This window comes from Athene noctua, chromosome 4 (genome assembly GCF_965140245.1).
Source record: "Athene noctua chromosome 4, bAthNoc1.hap1.1, whole genome shotgun sequence".
Classification (NCBI taxonomy): Eukaryota; Metazoa; Chordata; class Aves; order Strigiformes; family Strigidae; genus Athene; species Athene noctua.
The window spans coordinates 85,176,611-85,195,109 of record NC_134040.1 but is presented as its reverse complement, the minus strand read 5'-3'; the positions used below and the strand labels follow the sequence as shown (position 1 = coordinate 85,195,109).

General features: G+C 46.0%; 1 protein-coding gene across 5 annotated transcripts in view; it reads left to right on the top strand.

Moving 5' to 3' along the window:
- The window catches only part of WDFY3 (WD repeat and FYVE domain containing 3), a 180,353-nt gene extending 167,236 nt beyond the window's left edge, over nucleotides 1-13,117 (top strand). For all 5 annotated transcript variants that reach the window (XM_074905929.1, XM_074905926.1, XM_074905927.1 and 2 more), the window contains 10 exons: nucleotides 755-902; nucleotides 1,960-2,114; nucleotides 2,549-2,707; nucleotides 4,200-4,379; nucleotides 5,479-5,661; nucleotides 6,506-6,602; nucleotides 7,640-7,969; nucleotides 8,991-9,102; nucleotides 9,434-9,631; nucleotides 10,437-13,117. In XM_074905929.1, coding sequence (XP_074762030.1) covers nucleotides 755-902; nucleotides 1,960-2,114; nucleotides 2,549-2,707; nucleotides 4,200-4,379; nucleotides 5,479-5,661; nucleotides 6,506-6,602; nucleotides 7,640-7,969; nucleotides 8,991-9,102; nucleotides 9,434-9,631; nucleotides 10,437-10,557 — 1,683 coding nt within the window. In that variant the 3' untranslated portion in view covers nucleotides 10,558-13,117. The remainder of the gene's footprint in view (nucleotides 1-754; nucleotides 903-1,959; nucleotides 2,115-2,548; nucleotides 2,708-4,199; nucleotides 4,380-5,478; nucleotides 5,662-6,505; nucleotides 6,603-7,639; nucleotides 7,970-8,990; nucleotides 9,103-9,433; nucleotides 9,632-10,436) is intronic.
- The last annotated feature ends 5,382 nt before the right edge of the window (nucleotides 13,118-18,499 follow it).

The window sequence follows — 18,499 nt, the reverse complement described above, 5'->3', positions numbered from 1 at the left end:
GGCTGTGAGGAAAACAACTTTCAGCCTTGGAATTTCAGTTCTTCTTCCATAGCCTCTCTGGGAAAGAGTACTTGAAATCTTACGAAATATCACTCAGTGTTTGTGTCTGTCATTTACAATATTATAACACATAACATCTACCATCTAAGATGTTTATTGTGAATTCATCACATGATAAACTTTAGAGTGTGTCATTGGTGATCGTGGCTTATTAGAAGCGACGCTCAGATTGTTTGATGCTGTCTGAGATACCAGGAATGGTCAGTGAAGCGGTGAAATGGAAATTCACTCATTAACGAAGAGCTGGGCAGAAGCTAATCGGGTCCTCAGATGTGTTTCTTGTGCGTGATTGTCATACGTGGCCCAGTGAGGTGCCCACCCATGCCGTGACTCTTTAGCTGCTGTTTGTGGCACACAGTTTGTTTCAAAGCCAAAATTGAGCTTTGAGTTTGTTGTTTGAGGTTAGAATTTGATACAGCGTGAGGCGTCAACTTTGGGATTTTTGCTTGCTTTACTTAGTGGTGGTAGCTTTAAAAATACTTTGCTCATTATATCCTTATTGGATTTTTGTGTTATTTATTGAAGTCTTGCTGAGATGGTTTCCCTAAGTTATCAGTGAACGTTGAGAACAGTTAAGTAACATTCGCTGACCTGCCGGTTTTTTAGAAGGTTGGTGGGACGTACTGGAGATCTTTTTAAGCTTGTGCTCTTGTAAACCTGTGCTTTTTGATGATAATTTCTTGATGAATTTCAGCTCTTTAAAAAACCACACCCACCAAAGCGTGTTAGAAGCCGACTGAATGGAGAGGTGGTGGGAACCTCTCTGCCCCCTGGTTCCACAAGTGACAAGATTTTTTTCCATCATTTGGACAACCTGCGGCCATCTCTTGCTCCGGTGAAAGGTAACCTGTAAAATGACAGTAATTATTCCTCTTTCTTTGCCAGAACGGTCAGAGTTTCAGGAAGATTGTCCTTTCCCACGTTTTGCTTAGTTCTGATGTTCTTAATGCCTGTACTTTTGGGAGAAAGACATATTTAACGTGTCCTAATGCTGTAAGATTATGTTCTTAGCTACTGTAGTGTACTTGGGAAGCACCAAATCTGTGCCAGTTTAATAGAACTGTTTTTAAATGGAGTAATACAATTGGGCCGAAGCACCTTTTTAAAGTTTTATTGTAGATATGCATGGTGCACTGCTTCATGCATTCTTCATAGCAAAGCAAAAGCAAAGCTGTTGGTAGCTGCACTGAGACAAAAAAGGTAGTTTTTGACTTGATATCTGACATGGGACTGAACAGAAGTTAATTTTCCTGTGAGGCAGGTAAATGCTCTATAAAGTGGTTTCTTTCCTGGTTGGTTAAACGAGTCTGTGCCTGCTGTGAAGAGAGAGGGGTGTACTGTTACCCAGGACATAGCAGGGCTGCACTGAAACAGGAAACTGGAAAGCACTTACCTACATCACAGAATCATCTAGGTTGGAAAAGACCTTGAAGATCATTCAGTCCAACCATTAGTTATATACTTGCAAAGCTTGGGGGAAGAACAGGTTGGTCACTGTGGGCTGTAGTCAGGAATGTGGCCTGTGGGAACGCTTGGCCGAGAAGTTGGAATCGATACCGAGAACTGACTTGTACTTGTGCCCGAAATGGTACCGTCGCTTTTAGTGGCCACGGACCTCTTGTCTGAAGAACACCTTGTGCAGCATCGCAGGTGGGAGAGGAGCAATTTGTGATCCTCGGGGATCAGATTCCCGCCGCTCCTGCTGATGGGTAGCCCTGCACTTGTTAGGAACGTAGCAAAAGTTGCCATCGTTACACAAAGGGGTATTTGTATAACCTAGCAAATAAATACAGAGATCCTGTACTGGATCCTCTGTTTTGCAGAGCATCAGGTATTTAAGGGGATGAGATAGTGTTTGTCTGTGCCAGCAATAAAATATAACCCCATCTTCTTGTCTAGAGCTCAAGGAGCCTGTGGGACAGATCGTGTGTACTGATAAAGGCATTCTGGCAGTAGAACAGAATAAGGTTCTCATCCCACCTACGTGGAATAAAACTTTTGCTTGGGGCTACGCAGACCTCAGCTGTAGACTGGGTACCTACGAGTCGGACAAGGTTTGTAATCTGACATTTGCTTCAGTGATGAATAGACCAAAAGCACTTAGTACTCAGTAGTGGAAAAAATCTTAACAACGGAAATACATTTCACACGTGAATGAAATCATCTTGTACTGCATGTGTTTTATTGCTCCCTATCTGGTGCTCTTCACCAGAACACTAGCAGAATGACATAAACCGATCAAGAATAATTTTTTACCCGGGATGCAACACATGAATGAATTAAATCTGTGCAGCCAAAGCTCATCTCTCGTGTCCTCACGGGAGGCATCTTATGGCAGAGGCTGGAATTGCTTCTGTTTGAGGAGAAGCTGCGTAAGGGGTATCTTAGTTACCTGATGGTCCAGCATGGGGGGTGGCACTCAGTTTTTTATTTTTACCCTACCAAACACTAATTCTTGCAAGTAATTCTTTGTTTTCTGTATTTTTAGGCAGTAATCGTTTATGAATGTTTGTCAGAATGGGGTCAGATACTGTGTGCCATTTGCCCCAACCCCAAACTAGTTATCACTGGAGGAACCAGCACAGCGGTGTGCGTGTGGGAAATGGGCATCTCCAAAGAAAAAGCTAAAGCACTCACTCTAAAACAGGTAAAATACAGTAAGTCTGCCTTTTACATAAACTGTGTTACAGAAGCAAAGGAATTCTGAAAGGGGTGTTGCTCACAGAGTAAGGTTTGAAAGCACGAGTCCGGCCAGCCTTTGGAGAACTGAATAGTCGAGGTACTGACCTGCACTGAAAGTGGGCAAAATGCATCTTCAAAATTGCATCGGCTTTAAGGATAGTTAATCACCAGGAGCTTTTTGGAGAGATGGGGAATTTGGTAGCAATGTTAACAAAATGATAGAGGTGTGCTTTGTGAAATCAGTGTTGTGTGTAAAATACCCCCCTCTGAAAAGTCTTGTCAGGGAGGGCAGGGAAGGAGACTGGCTTAAAGGTTCCTTTTCTAATTTTTTTTATTACTTTTTTCTTTAAAAACTACATATTTAAGTTACACTTCCATGCAAAACTTTGCTCTTCTGGCAGGTGTGTTTGTGGAGCAGAGTATACTTGTTCAGGATCACCTTAAGTTGTTCTTGCTTTGTTAATTCAAAGCATCAACTTTTAATTTTAACAAACAAGCACCTCTGCTTTAAAGTCAGTTGCAGCTGAGTGCAGAGTAAGTCTTGTGTGTTTACTAAAGAAAAAAAAACAAACACAAAATCCACCTACAACCAAAACAACCCCCCCCCCCCAACTACCTCAAAATATTCTAAAAGTTCTGTATCATTGTTACAGGGAGCGAGGTTGTTAAGCGTTACTGTTCCTGTTAGCATCTCAATAGCAGAACTTTTTCTGGAGGAGAGATTCCACTCAAACTGAAGAGAAGAAATTCAGAGAATTATTTCATCGTTTCCCTTGCACAGCCTCCAACAACTGTCCAAAGCTGTGTTTCCAAAGTGTTTTACTTAGGAACAGTGCAAGATAAAACACTGCATCGGTGCATTAAACTTTACTGTACTTTAGCCAATGTTTTGAGTTGAGTAAGCTGCAGTAATCTGACTCTATTCCAGTCTCCTGTTACAATGGTTAGGTAAAGCCTAACATTTCAAAGCAGTGTCTAATACAAGTAGACGCTTGTAATTTTTTGCTCCTTCCAATTGACTTTCCCTTTTTGGTTGCAACTCTTTCTTTTTTTTATCTCTTCTCAAACATGAACAGAAGTTTAGGCAGGAGCCATTTTGTGTTTACGAAGAATTTCTGTTTTCAAAATGTAATTTCACTAGGGGTGAAATTTATTTATTTATAAATAAATGTATTTATTATTTTGGGGGTTTTATTTCAATAGAAGGCTGTATAATGTTAGACCCTTGAAACTTGGTTTTGTGAGAGTTCTTTTTAAATGGAAACAAATATTGCTTCTATCATGTTCGATTATGAAAATAGTTGCCAACTGAACACCTGTAGGCCAGTTGCATCTTCTGATATGTAAACGTATTCACGTTTACATTATCTGAATCTTTTCAGATAAGTGGGTTTAATGTGGTGATTTTTGTGCTTCCTCCTGATGGCAGCCTGTTCCTCCTGACTTTTGTTTTGCAGGCGTTACTGGGTCATACTGACACTGTCACATGCTTAACAGCATCTCTGGCTTATCACATAATTGTGAGTGGATCACGGGATCGCACCTGCATCATCTGGGACTTGAATAAACTCTCTTTTCTAACACAGCTTCGAGGCCACAGGGCTCCAGTTTCAGCACTCTGTATAAATGAATTAACGGTAAGGAGCAAATACCATTCACCAACCTGCACTGGGAACAGTAGCAAGAGTCAGAAATTGTTAAAACTGAAGAAAAACAAACTGGGCTCTCCTGTTAGTTTGGCAAAACTTGTATCACTCAGCTGAAAACTAATTAGCTGCTTTAGGGAATAATTTGCATCTTTTGTCCGGAGATGCACGTGGGTTTATTCCATCACAGCATCTTGATCTCGGAAGGGCTTATTAACAGTGTTGGCAGCTGTATGGCTAGTGTGGCCTTCAAAGCGGCTTGTCAAACCTGCCACAGGAGCGAAGAAAAGATTTTGGCATGTGATCTCAGTTGTCTTCTACTCTCTTACACTTGATGTGAAGGAAGAACAAAATACCATGGATGAAGCCACGGTGATGATTGTAACAGAAACAGACATATCCTATAAGTTCCAGACTGCCATTTATCCAACTCCATCATTTATCCATGCATGTCAGAGAATTTGCCTGAGTTAAAACTTCACATAGCCAGTCCATCAGGGCTGGATGGACCATGTTGCAACTGGAGCAGATATAGGGGTTGAAATGGAGGCAAAACATGGCTGTGATTGAGGGAGGGGGGAGCAAGAGGCACAGTTTATTAGCTGCTGGTAAGTGGTCCGGTGATTGTAGTGATGCCAGTGTTTCAGACTGCAGCTCCTGTTTCCCCTCTGCACTAGCTTGGACCATCTCTTGCTCTTTTCCCAATGAGGGAGCAAATGAAATTTGAAGTGGTACGTGTTTGTGAAAAAGCACGGAGTCAGTGTGAGCAGAGTCTTTGAAAACTTCTCAGGGAAAGTACTGAAAGTAGGCTGTTGGATTGTTACACTGTGAAAGGTGGAGGAATGGGTCTACTCATGCTGTAAATACAACAAATAGGTTGCTACTCAGCCTGGTTTTCTATGCACTATTTAAAAAAAAAATGGGTATCGTCCTAAAGATTTCTTTAGGTGGCCAAACTCAGCTTGAATAGAACACCCTGAAAATTGCCAGCCTTGATGTCTGAACTTGGCTTATAAATGAACCTGGCTTCTGTTTTTGGTGAAGAAAACCTGAGACTTGTATTGAAATCCGGCCGTGTTTGTCTTTGCAGGGGGATATTGTATCGTGTGCTGGCACTTACATCTACGTATGGAGCATTAATGGCAACCCCACCGCAAGTGTAAACACGTTCACCGGCCGAAGCCAGCAAATAATGTGTTGTTTTGTGTCCGAGATGAACGAGTGGGATACCCAGAACGTCATAGTAACGGGGCATTCGGACGGAGTTGTCCGGGTAAGTACCAGGAATCGCTGCTTGGAAAAATAAATTTAGAGAAGTCGTGTCTGTCCAGGTGCTGTGCTGGGGTGCTCCCCCGGCACGGGGAGCCCTGCAGGAAGGAGGGGATCTAGCCCGGGCAGACGGTGCAGCCTGCTTTTGGTGCTGTTCGTGCACAGGGCCGTGCACTCTGTCCTGTCTGCCTGTTAGAGGGACAGTGATCATGGAAAACCCCTTCAGTGAGCTGTCATTCCTGAGCGCGCTCTCTGTTTTCTTTCTCCTCTTGGATGCACCCGTTGCCATGTGGTAACTAGCCATAGTCAGCAGCACCCATTTCCCTTCCTGCTTTATTTTGGTCACCAGCTTTCATGCCTGGAGACTGTAGTTTTTCTTGACCGTTTTTGTTCTACACACCTCGAGGCAACTCATTTTGCTGTGTAGAAAGGAAAGAGGAACTTCATGGCAGCTCTGACCTGACTTCCAGTACGTTGCTGTGTGCAGTCCTGGGGTCTGCCTTAACCAGAGCCTGCTGGTCAGATTGCTATGTGAGTGGGTTTTGTTACAGTTTATTAGCTGCTAGTACTTTAGTAACAGTTTCTTGTGCTGTTAGTTAACACCTTAGTCAAACAGCTGAGATGTTAAATAACAGCACGAGACGCGTTTGCCTGTGATTCAGACACGAACACAGGTGTCCTCTTACAGTGTCTAGCCCCCAAAGCCAGGGTTAGTATGGAGATGTGACCTGCCTCTCCTGCTACCAGCACGGACACACCGTTCTAACGAGCCATCTTAACTCTAGAAGTAGCTCAGAAGAAAGCTGAGAGTTCAGTACATGCCCTGTGCTTATCCCCTGTCCCTCCAGTTCTGGCGGATGGAGTTTTTGCAAGTACCAGAAACACCAGCTCCAGAGCCTGTGGAGGTGCTGGAAATGCAAGAGGATTGTCAGGAAGCACAAATAGGTATGTCTTTGCCTATATGTATATGCCTGCGTATAGCGAAGATCAGATAAAAGTGCTTTGTATTTGCCTTTTATCTCATCTTCCTTATGTGTAGGCAAAGCCCTGTGGTTATGCAGTGCAGAGTGGAGGACTGAAGTTTTGTCTCAAAAGACAATAGACATCCGGTGGGCATAATAAATAAAACATCTTTGCTCACTACCTTGCTTATGGTAGTTCCAAACTGCTGGGAGTAAGAAGAAAAAGTCATGCCTGTCTTAGCTTTTTTCTGTGAAGTTTGAACTTTTCTCTGGGCAGTTCTTTCTGCTGTCAGTGAACTCAACGGATGCTACCATTGTCCAAAAGCTAGATTTGATTATTTTTTTTTCCAAATGGATTTATAGCATAACAGCATCTACTTGATGGATCAGTATGCTGTTTAGACAAGCAGTGCTGGCCATATCGTTCTCCCTTGTCGGACAGTTTTGGCCTGTGTTTGATGGGCATTTCTTTTGGCCATCTCATCTTCCTATTGCTTTCTTCGTATTGAAGATATGAGCTGGATTTGGATCTGGATTGCACAATACTCAGTAATTATTTTTTAAACACAGCTTTCTTTTTAAATGGCACTACGAATATCAGTATCTTCAGCAGTTGCTTTTTTTTTGTTAACAAAAACTTGTTATTGACAAATCTGCATTGTGTTTCTCAGTTAAGTGGAGTTTCAGCATAGCTGACTGCTTACTCAAATTTCGCTGATTTGTTTTTGTTAACTTGAGCATGTTTTTGAAAATTTTACTCATTGTGTCTATTGTAGCCTACCTCAGACTATCATAGGAAATAGCTTTAGCTAAGGAGTGCAGTTTTCTGACAGACCAGTGCAAAAAAGATGAGTAGTGGGATTCCTGGCAGGAGCTTTGAAAGGCCTGCATGCAGTTTCCCTCTGGTTGTGCTGTGGTGGTACGTGTTGAGCTGTAGGTAGCGCAGCAGCAGATTAGGGGGAAAAGTGAGCTTAAAACAGCCCTGCTAGCAACATCTTCTCTCCCGTTGGGTGAATCCAGGGCAGGAAGCCCACGAAGAGGACAGCAGTGACTCCGAGGCGGACGAGCCGTGTATAGGCCAAGACACAAAGCTGCAGGAGAGCCAGAGTCAACCGAGCAGCACCAGCCACAGGCCGAGGTCCTCGTCAAACCGAGCAGCAGCAGCGTGGTCAGCAGACAGCGGCTCGGACGACTCCAGGCGTTGGTCAGACCAGCTCAGCTTGGATGAGAAAGATGGCTTTATCTTTGTGAATTATTCAGAGGGACAAGCAAAAATGCATCCCCACGCTCAGGTTAACCACCCGCACCCCAGCTACGCTGAAGCACGGCACTACAGCAAGCTTAAACCAGGTAAAAGAAATCGGGCACGCTTCCTCTGTCAGATAAACGTGCTGTGACCCATAGGGCAGTCTAAGAGCAGGGTTGGCTGATAAATTCAGAAATGGCCAGCGAAGAGAAAAATTGGCCTGCGAAGGGCTGCATGTTGTTCAAGCTTTTCCTGAGAAGCTGTGATGGGTTTACCCTGGCCAGCAGCTAAGCTGCTCCCTTGCCACCACCACCACAACCCCCTGCAGTGGGATGGTGGAGAGAACAGAAAGCAAAAAAGCAAGGGAGCTCACGAGTTGAGATAAGGATAGTCATAATCAGTGAAGGAGAGAGGGAGACAAAACAAGTGATGCAAAGGCAATCACTCGCCACCTCCCGCAGGCAGAACGATGACCAGCCAGTCCCTGAGCAAATGGCCGCCTTCCCCAGAACCTCTCCTCTCGGTTCTGTTGCTGAGCACGATCTTAGATGGTGTGGAGTATCCTTTCCGTCAGTTGGAGTCAGGTCTCCAGCTTCTGTCCCCTCCCAGCTTTATTGCACACCTCCAGATTCCTGACAGGGGGTGGAGGGCAAAGTGGGGAAAAAGAAAGAACCTTGACACTCTGCAGGTACTGCTGAGTAACAGCCGAAACACTGTGTGTCACCAAAATTACTTCAGTCACACCAAACACAGCATCATTTGAGCTTTTATGAAGGAAATTAATGACATTTGGAAATCTGAGTCTTGACCTCAAAAATAAAATCATTTAAAAACATAAAAAAATTAAGTTATGGCAGTCATCATGCTTTGGTACAGGGTGTCTCTGTGTCATGTAACCATTCTCTGCAGCTCCGGGGCTCTGTGCATTGTTCTGTATCTTCTCCTTTCTTACGTGCATTGGGAAGCAGTTGAAAAATGAGTTTTCCCTAAGTCATAGAGAGTTATTTCTGGGGGGAGATTTTTTTTTTGTTTCTGCAAAGTCACACGTACAGGTAAGTTGGGGGAGGAAGGAACAAAAACAAGAAAATTTGCTTTTTCCCCCTCCTACTTCTCTCTCCTTTCCAGGATACAGATGGGAGCGTCAGTTGGTGTTTAGAAGCAAACTAACTATGCACACAGCATTTGATCGCAAAGACAACGCACATCCAGCAGAAATCACTGCTCTGGGCATCTCTAAGTGAGTAGCTCCAGGCGATTGCTTAAAACATTTTTTTGGGTGTTGTCAGCGGGAGGTGGCACAAAACAGCTGTTGTTCTTCGCGTAATGCTGTTCTGTGCTGCTTCTGCTTAGGGCAGCCTTGTTAAAGGACTGACTTACAAAACTACTAAAATGAGTAGACTTATTCAGCTGTGTTACGTTACATAGAGTGTTGTTACAGCTCTGCTTGTCAGTCAGACCCGGCTGGTGGTTGAACGTTTTACGTACTCTGACATGTAAAATCCATCATCGGCGTCCGCGTGTCACCGTGCCGGAGTCATTGCAAGAATGCTTCTGCTCTTTTCCCGCAGGGATCACAGCAGAATTCTCATCGGGGATGGTCGAGGCAGAGTGTTCAGCTGGTCCGTAAGCGATCAGCCTGGCCGCTCTGCAGCTGATCACTGGGTGAAGGACGAGGGGGGAGACAGCTGCTCGGGCTGCGCAGTCCGTTTTTCGCTCACGGAGAGGCGTCACCACTGCAGGAACTGTGGACAGCTCTTCTGCCAGAAGTAAGCCAGCCAACAGTCTCCCTCGGGCTCTTTTCCATACGGAATTTTAGGCTGGGCAAAGCTGTTGCATAGCACGGAACTCTGCTGAAAGGCTGAGGTTTCCCTTACTTAAACGGAACTGATGAAGAAAAAACATCAAAACTCGCCAAAATTTCAGGGGGGAATTAGAAAAGGCATCTGTCTTTTTAGCCCCTTTGTAAATCCAGTTAGCAAGACAGGCCCTGGGAGAGAATGAAATCTGCTTGCAGCTTTGAAAACCTTCCTGTCACCCACCTGAGAAAAACTCTAGACAAACGAGCTTAGCAAAGAAAACAAACAGAAAAAAATCCACCACCCATAACTTCTTTTGCAGCAACTAGTTGATCTTGTCAGTCTACAAGCAACCTGCTCAAAATGTGAACTGTGTGCAGGACTGTAAGGGTCCTGCCTCAGGCAGGACAGTGCGTGACATGGGGGGGGGGGTGTGAGCTCCCCTCACCCGGGAGCTGAGGTCGGAGTCTCTCCTCTGGTCCACTGGGTCACAGACAGCATCTCTAGTCTCATCTCTGTAGTTATACTTTGAGTCTAAACTGGTGACAACAGCTGTTTTTAAGCCACCTCTCACTCAGTGTCGTTGCACTGATCCTGCGGCGATCACCCGAGTTAAATTCTACTTCTGCCGCCGTGTTGCATTTTTTTTTCTCAAGATAAGTTTGGACAGTTTTCTGGTATTTGAAGTCACGATGAGAATGTCCACCCCCAGACGGAAAATGGCCGGGTTGGGAGAGGCCCCCGTGTTCACAGCAGTGTTTGTTTTCCTCTACAGGTGCAGCAGGTTTCAGTCCGAAATCAAGCGTCTGAAGATTTCCTCCCCAGTCCGAGTCTGCCAGAACTGCTTCTACAACCTGCAGCACGAGCGGGGTTCAGAGGAGGGGCCCAGAAACTGACGGGGCCTGGGCAAGGGAGACCCCATCCAGCCCCGCCGTCGCTCCGAGAACTAGTGAGACTATGGTGCAGTGATCAGAAGGGATTAGAATCTTGTCTGTTTACACTTAAGTTTATTCTGAGTTTGAAGCACTCAAAAGTGAAAAGGGATCATTGAATTGATTGGTGTTGACAGAAGGTAAATGAGGCTAAGAGTATAATGAAGTGAAGAGCGAGGCCCAGGAGGACGTGATTAATAACCACAAATCCAATGGATCTGTCAGCCCCTTAGACCCGTGTTGACAAGGCTATCGAGAAAATCCTCACTTACCTAAACACCCATTCTTGTCTTGTTTTTGTAGAGCTAGTCATCTTTATCGGGGGGAGGGGGTGGGGAAGGCTTTTTAGAACATAGTTGTAAATCTGCCTTCTTCGCAAGCAACTGTGTATATTGTAAATAGGTATAATGGCCTTTTTATCTAAATATGAACTTAACTGCTTGTTACATGGGACTTCAGATTAACCACTATACTTTGTGTGGCATCTTTATCTCATCTATCAATTTAAATACGAATGTTTAAAAAAAAAAAATCAAAAACTCGAAGGCATTATGCGTATTTCTGTTAAAAAATCAAGTCTGTGCATGTTTGTTCTTTCAGTTGCCCACAGTATCTTAATTTAAGTAAGGCTATTCATAGAATTACATGGATTTTTTCAAAAGAAAACATTTTTGAGAATAGGACTTGGAGTATTTTATTCTAGCTGTAAGATAACCAGGAACTAAATTGTACACTTGTGTTGCATTTTATACCAAACTCTTGACCACCTCAGTGTTGTTCATATTTAATAAGGCCTCTTTTATACATATGTCAGAGCTGCAGTTTTGTTAATTACCTAATGTTCATTAGCAGCTGATTCATGCAGTGCAAGAACCAGCTTTTACCTTCTTTAGTCAATAGCAATTGGCTTGCTTTATAGGTACAGAATGAATTCCTTGTGCATAAAATTTAACCGCTCTTGTCCTGTAGCTTGTTTGCAAAAAAACTTTTTGGAACAATAGGCATTACTCTAAAACAGGGTGATATTAGTCATGTCAGAAATGCTTGGAAGCTATCTTGGTGTTTCGGCACATGGCCTCAACTTGAGGACGGCAGTAGATTTCCATTATGGTTTTTAAGTTCCAATATGAATTTAATTGCAGTATTTTTTTACTACTCTGTCATTTATTTTGCACTACATGTGGGATGAAGTAGAGACACTGATATCCACTGGGATTGGAACACGTGCATCGGGTAGGCCCATGGACTTAATTTCTGAATGAGGTCTTGCCAGTGGGTTTTTGGTTGGGTGGGGGGTGGGGGGGAGCTGGGAGGTGTTCGGTTTGGTTTTGTTTTTTAACATATGTGTATATATTTTGTAAATGGGTGACAAACTGATCTAGATCTAGGTATATTCACAATGGATTCTTTTGCATAGCAGTAAGGATACGACCCAAACCAACAGAAGACAGGTGCCCCTGCTTTTGCTCTGCCAGTACTTCTGTGAGTGTCTTCACTCGAAGGATAATCTCACTCGGAATGGCTTGGGCAGGCTCTAGCCCTGGAAGAGCCAGTGGTTAAATCCAGCACTGGTCTTGGAATCACCCCACGGGAAGTGCCAGACCCTCTGTGGTGGCCGGAGCTCCTTTCGGAGGGTGCCGGGCACGGCGCTGCGGGGGCACGCCCGTCTTCTCTTGATTTGAGCTTCTAGTGGTGAATAACTTGTTAATCCTGACCACTTGCTATTTACCCTGGTATCCCATGTTTATGCACTGAAGGTTGAGTATGTATTTTAATACATGTTTGTTTATTATGTATGTGCTGGTCTGTAAAATGAGATCTATTCCTGTTTCGGTATGTATACTGGGTCCCCAAATGAACAGGAAGGCGTCTCTAGAGCCCTTGCACACTGTTGAGTAAATGCAGGTTTGTGGAGATTAGCTGACCCAAACCGATCCCTTTGGATCCAGAGGGCGATGGCCAGTAGCCACGCCACACGGCTGCCTGGCAGCTTCGTCCCAGCAGCAAGAAGAGGTCCTCAGTAAGCACGTGCAGAGCACGGGAATTTCTGTGGTCAGCTGTTCTCTCTAACGTTGCCTTCACCCTTCCCAAAACGATGCGAAACCAGCATAGTTCAGCAGACAGGCTCGTGGCCTTAACTCTTTCAGCTGGAAGAAAAGGCTCTTTTGACAACTTTTAAATGCCTTTGAGTCCACAGAGTTTTCTTCCCCTCGCCTCCAGATCTTAAACCGAAACCAAATTGAAGGAAATCTTCTTTTCTAGGGATGGGAACTTGTACAGCCACGTAATGAAACCCTGAACCCAAGTCAGGTTTGTGACAGTAACACCGATGTAATCTAAACGCTGACGCGAGCGCTTGGCATCTAGTGCTAACGCGGGGGCACGAAGGTGTCACGAGGGCGGGGGCTGCACTCAGCTACGTAAGCACGTCGTACAGGGGCTGTTCTCTTAATGCTGCTTTTGGTGTGCTGCCAAACGTCACCGTTTGACGTCGGGCGGTGTACTAAAAAAAAAAAAATCAAGGTCATTGTTCTGTACAGATTCCGTAGTGTAGAGCTTAGTCCCGGTTTACGATAAACAAATCACCACAGCCCTCTGACTTAATTCTTCGGTTGCGCTGTTCCAGAACTCATGTTCTTGCTTGTAGGAGGTGGAGGGGAAAAAACACACCTGCTCGTATTTCCTCTGGCAGCTGGTGCTGTGGGCAACTGTTTTGTTCACTTGGGAGTGGGTTGGTTGTTTGGGTTTTTTTTTTCCCATTTCTTTCAAGCTTCTAACACAAATACTTGCTTTGTTTTCCATGTAAAAATCTGTTGAGCAAAACTATACTCATGTACACTAACATTGGTAGACTGTATTCTCTGCAAGTACCTCACATGTCTTCTCCTGCCTTGTTCTTTGTAGTATACTTACTCATGTATTCTTAACATTCGTATGTAGTGTGCAACTGTAACGTCATGCTTAGGAGAGGGGGTTGGCTGCCTCCAGCCGACATTCATCAGTTCGATAGCAAAACACTTTAGGTAAGTTATTTTGCACTTTCTTATGTATAAAATTGGTAGAAACTTATATTTGCTTTGTATCATTTAAAGACTCCTTTCGTTTCAGTAAATGAACTGTGTATAAAATACTTATGCAGTTAAAACTGTTTTTAGAAAGTATTTTTAATTTCAGCAAGTTTGGTTACTTGTTGCATGACTATTAACACAGCTGACTTTTTGTGTCAGTGCAATGTATATTTTTTTTGTCCTGTTATTAACTTGTAAGCCCTAGTTAAATGGCCATTTATTTGTACAGCATCAGGAGTAAATTGAAGATAACTGGCTAAGACTGGAGTGTGGAATTTTGTACTATATTGCAGAATCCAATATCTGTTTTTTGGTGGTTGCGTAAAAGGCCTGACGATTTACTATCTAGTGTGCAATCTGTGATATCTGAATGTTCATTGTATATTTGTCTCCAATGCAAAAAGGTAGAGTAACACAATTACAACAATACATGATTAAATGCAATAGTTCAGGTACTGAAGTATTTTTTTCATTTCAAATAAATACCTGCTATTTACCACCAAAAAGCTGTTTTGCATTTGTTGGAAAGATGCAACATTTGCAGCTGAATAAACGTTTTTAACATGGGAGTGGTAACTCATGAGTAACATGTTTCTGTATTGTCAGGAGGAGTAAATTCCTATTGCCCGTTACAGTTTCTGAACGCGAGGACGGTCGCCCACCATGAGGCAGCGTGAGATCATGGGTCTTTGGCTACTTTTTTTGCTTTACCAGTGTCACTGTAGAGTGTGAAGCCAGCAGAATATGACAGCGTGTAGAAGAATAGAGAAAGCAGACTGAAAAGAATGATTTAAGTCATGCTGGGTAGGGATGGTGGAAGAGGAGGAATTGTCAAAGTCCAGTTTAAATCGTCTTCCCCAAGGAGAGGATGACAGCTAGAGCAGAACTTGACCTTACCCCTTGAGAAACAGCCCAAGATCCCCAAATGCTGAAATATTTTACCAATTCTTCAATCTTATTTTTTTACTTTTTCCTAAGCTGGTAGTGCTAAAGGCTGGGGGTTTTCATGTTGGCAGTTATTCTCTGAACTAAAAACCAGGCTTTGATGCAGCAGGACCTCCCGTGTTCTTGGCTGAGGAGCCCCAGGCAGTGCGTTCTTGGTGTTCAGCAGTAAGCGATTTCTTTGGCTGTAAAAGAAAAAAAAAAAAAGGAACTTGTACCGATGAACTTAATTGTCTGTGCATTTCGCGTTGATGCCCACCGTGAACTCTTTGGGGTTTTTCGGTACGTTGGAGTGTGCTTTCAAGCAGTAGTTATAGAAGCAATTTTCATGGCTTTCCTAAGCTGTATCTTGGTTTTACAGTACCGGTTATGTCCTCTTTTCGTAATTTCAACTTTTTCTCACTCAGGAATTTCCATATTGTAAATCTTTTCATACACTAAAAAAAAAAAAAAGTTTTTTAACAGTTCTAGGGGAATTAATGTCTTTCTCAGCACACTTCACAGCTGCAGCTCAGTGTGCTCTTCGGCTGCCACGGAGCAGGTCACAAATGAGCTTCATCAAAGCATTTTGGAGGCAGTAACCCTGCTGAGTGTGGGGGGTGAGGGCTGGCAGGGCTGCCTGCCCTTTGCGGGGAGAGACGTGCTCCTCACAGCACCTCCCAGCTGCTCTGCGCAGCCGGAGGGTTCCCAGTGCGCTGCTTCAACCTCATTTTCCCAAGGGCAAAAAACTGAGTTAGCTGCTGTTTTGCTGATTAAGGATACCCGTGGAACTCGGACATGAGAGGGAAGAGAGCAGGTGGATTTTACTGGGGGTGACTAAATAATGTGGCAGAGTAATACAGAAAACATGCAGTAAGAAAAGGCAGAATAATGCACTTAAAGCAAGCAAACAGGGCAATAGAGGGTAATGCATCAAACCATCACTACCAGAGAGAGAGGAGAGGGACGAAGAAAGATCCCTCAGCACTGGCACCCGTGTCCCCCCCCAGCCCCGCCGGCGCCGGGCAGCCCCGGGTGCAGCGAGGGTTTGCAGAGCCGTTCCCGGCGAGGGGGAAACCCTGCGCGGTGCCTCCACCCCTGGCTGAGGCCTCCAGAGTCCCTGTCAGCGGGTCCGGCCTCAGGGACCAAACATCAGCAAGGCAGAAGAGCTGGCACCTTCCCTGGGAGCGGAAATACCTGGTCGTACTCTCCTGCTGGATTCCACCCAGAGCCTGGCCAGGGCTCGGGGGGAGAACCAAGGGAGTTTCTAACAAGGCCCAACACTTGGGTTCTCAGCCTTGAACAAGGCTGAACAAGGAAAACTGGGTACGTTCTCTCAGCATTTCCACTGATTATATTCTGTCTAAGCTGCATGTCCCGTTAGCGAGCACGCACACTTTGCTAATGACTACAGACCAAGGCAGCAGCTTCGGCTCGGGGCCTGTTGTTCAGGCTTCAGTACTTCAACAGCTCAGCCCTTTTTCCATCAGCAGAGGGGGTTTGTTATGACCCAGCACGGGGGTTATCAGTTACAAAATGCACAGGATCCATCGCTAGGGCAGCTCTTGGGCCTGTTGCCCAAGCCCTGGCCCTTCAGTGGGTGAGCGGCAGGGCAGCTCCCCGCAAGCGCAGAGCCTTCACCTCGGGCTCCACCGCAGCTCCTGCCAGGCAGAAGCACCTCCCCGGGGCCAGGTGTTCAAAGTGGCAGCTAGAACAACCAGCTGGGCCTTCCAACACGTCTGCTGTTGGGGGAAGGTCTGTAGCCGGTTTGGGGAGGGGGAGCTGTTGGGAACTAAAAACCGAGGCAGCTCATTCTGCGACAGCGCCACAGCCAGCTCCATTTCACCACGTTTGAGGCCGATTGGCTGTGACCAAATCATCTTTCATCACGGTTGTGATGACTTTCCCAGTTCAGAAAGGTGAGGTTTGGAGCCTGCTGTCTACACTTGAAGTCTTTCTTGCTCTGCACCATTATAGAAACTGCAGATGTCTTTGTAAAGATTTACTGGCAGTGGGACACGTCCCCCTCGGTGTCAGGACGTGGCGTCGATTCACCCGTGAGGCCGGTGTGCCACGCAACGCCGAGAGGACAAGGTAAGTGAGCACAGAGACGGGGCTGAAATGTTGGGGGCCAAATCCTGCCCAGCCTCTGGGGCACCTGCGTGATGTTGTGTTGGATGCATTACTGGGCCCAAAAAAGGGGAATTTGTAAGAAATGGGACCAAAACTTGAACACGGTCACTGATGAACATCAGTACAATCATGCCTGCGGGGCTGGCAAGAGACGTGATGTAGTTTTTCTAACTGTGAACGTACAGGAAAAGCTGTGAAGTCATTATTGCATGGAGGGGAATGACCAAAATACTCAGCAACCACATCAAATGTCTGTAGTACAGGTCTGCTGGGGAGCGGCTGGGGGAACTGGGGGGGTTCAGTCTGGAGCAGAGGAGGCTGAGGGGAGACCTCCTGGCCCTCTGCAACTCCCTGCCAGGAGGGGGCAGAGAGGGGGGATGAGTCTCTGGAGCCAAGGCCCCAGCGCCAGGCCCCGAGGGAATGGCCTCAAGCTGCCCAGGGCAGGGTCAGGCTGGCTCTGAGGAAGGATTTCTGTGCAGAAGGGGCTGTTGGGCGTTGGAATGGGCTGCCCAGGGCAGGGGGGAGTCCCCGGGATCCCTGGGGGGGTTGAAGAGTCGGGCTGAGCCAGCGCTGAGGGATCTGGGGGAGTTGGGAATGGTCAGGGGGAGGGTCATGGTGGGGCTGGAGGAGCTCCAAGGGCTTTTCCAACCCGGATGGTTCTGGGATTTTGTAAATAAATGAAAGATAGAACCGGGCCGCCAAGAGCCAGAAGTAGCTCAAATCCAGCACATTTTCCCGGTGTGGGCTCTGGCTGTCCCACCAGCACCTTCCCCCAGGAGGAGGGGCTGTGCCCTCCCCGCTTTTGGTGCTGCTGTGGCCTGTGCTGCCTGCTCGGCTTTGCTGGGCAGAGCTGCGGGGAGCTGAACGCGCTGAGCAAGAGCCAAGATGGCCTCTGGACAAGAGGCTGTTGCAAATGTCGGTACTGATACGTGGTTTGTGCCCAAGAGCAGTGATGAAAACTTTGTGTGAGCAGCCCGTGCAGGGGGGCGGTGGGCGGTGTTGACACAAGCTGCCCTCAGCTCTGGGAGAAGCTTCCAGCCCTCCTCAAGCTCGGCGGCGCCTCCCAGCGCCATCCTGGTGCGGTCGGGCAGGGAACCAGCAGCTCACGGAGACGCTGGTCACTGCAGAGGAACCCGGGAGCCGTTTCTCAGCTCCTGCGAGAGGGCGGGTGTGAGGGGAGCACAAAGCCGACCGACCCCTGGGTCTCCCCACACACCACTCCCGTGCTTACACCTCACCCGCCCGGGCAGCCTTTGCGATACGCTTACCGCCACGGGGGGTATGTGCGCGTGTCCAAGAGCTGATCGGCTCCAGACTGAGCTGGGAAGAGGACTGGCAACGAAGGGCAACCCAAAGGACTCACTTCAGGCCTAAGGAAGGGCTGGAGCTCAGCTGTGGGGAACTGCGAGGACTTCGTGGAAGTCAAGGCTGCTCCTTTCGAGGGAGAGAGGGTAAAAGCAGATTCGAGTTCAGCTGTAAAAGCAGTAATAATTCAAAATAACAGGGATCTCAAGGTTACTTCTGTGGATGAGTTAAAACCCTCAGCTATTATTTTCTTCTTATTTCTCTTAGTTCTTTCAACTAAGAAGTCTTGAATCCATGCAGAAGCCAAAATACATTCTTCTACTGAGGAGACCCAGTTTGTTTCTTTCCACTGTGTCACAGGATGCCATCACTCACCGTGACAACTACCCAGGGTGCTTTCCTGCTTCACAAAATGGTTATTTTTTTTTTAAAGACTGACTTGTTTTCGAGAGAGGGCTTTCTGGTTTCTCGGTATTGTA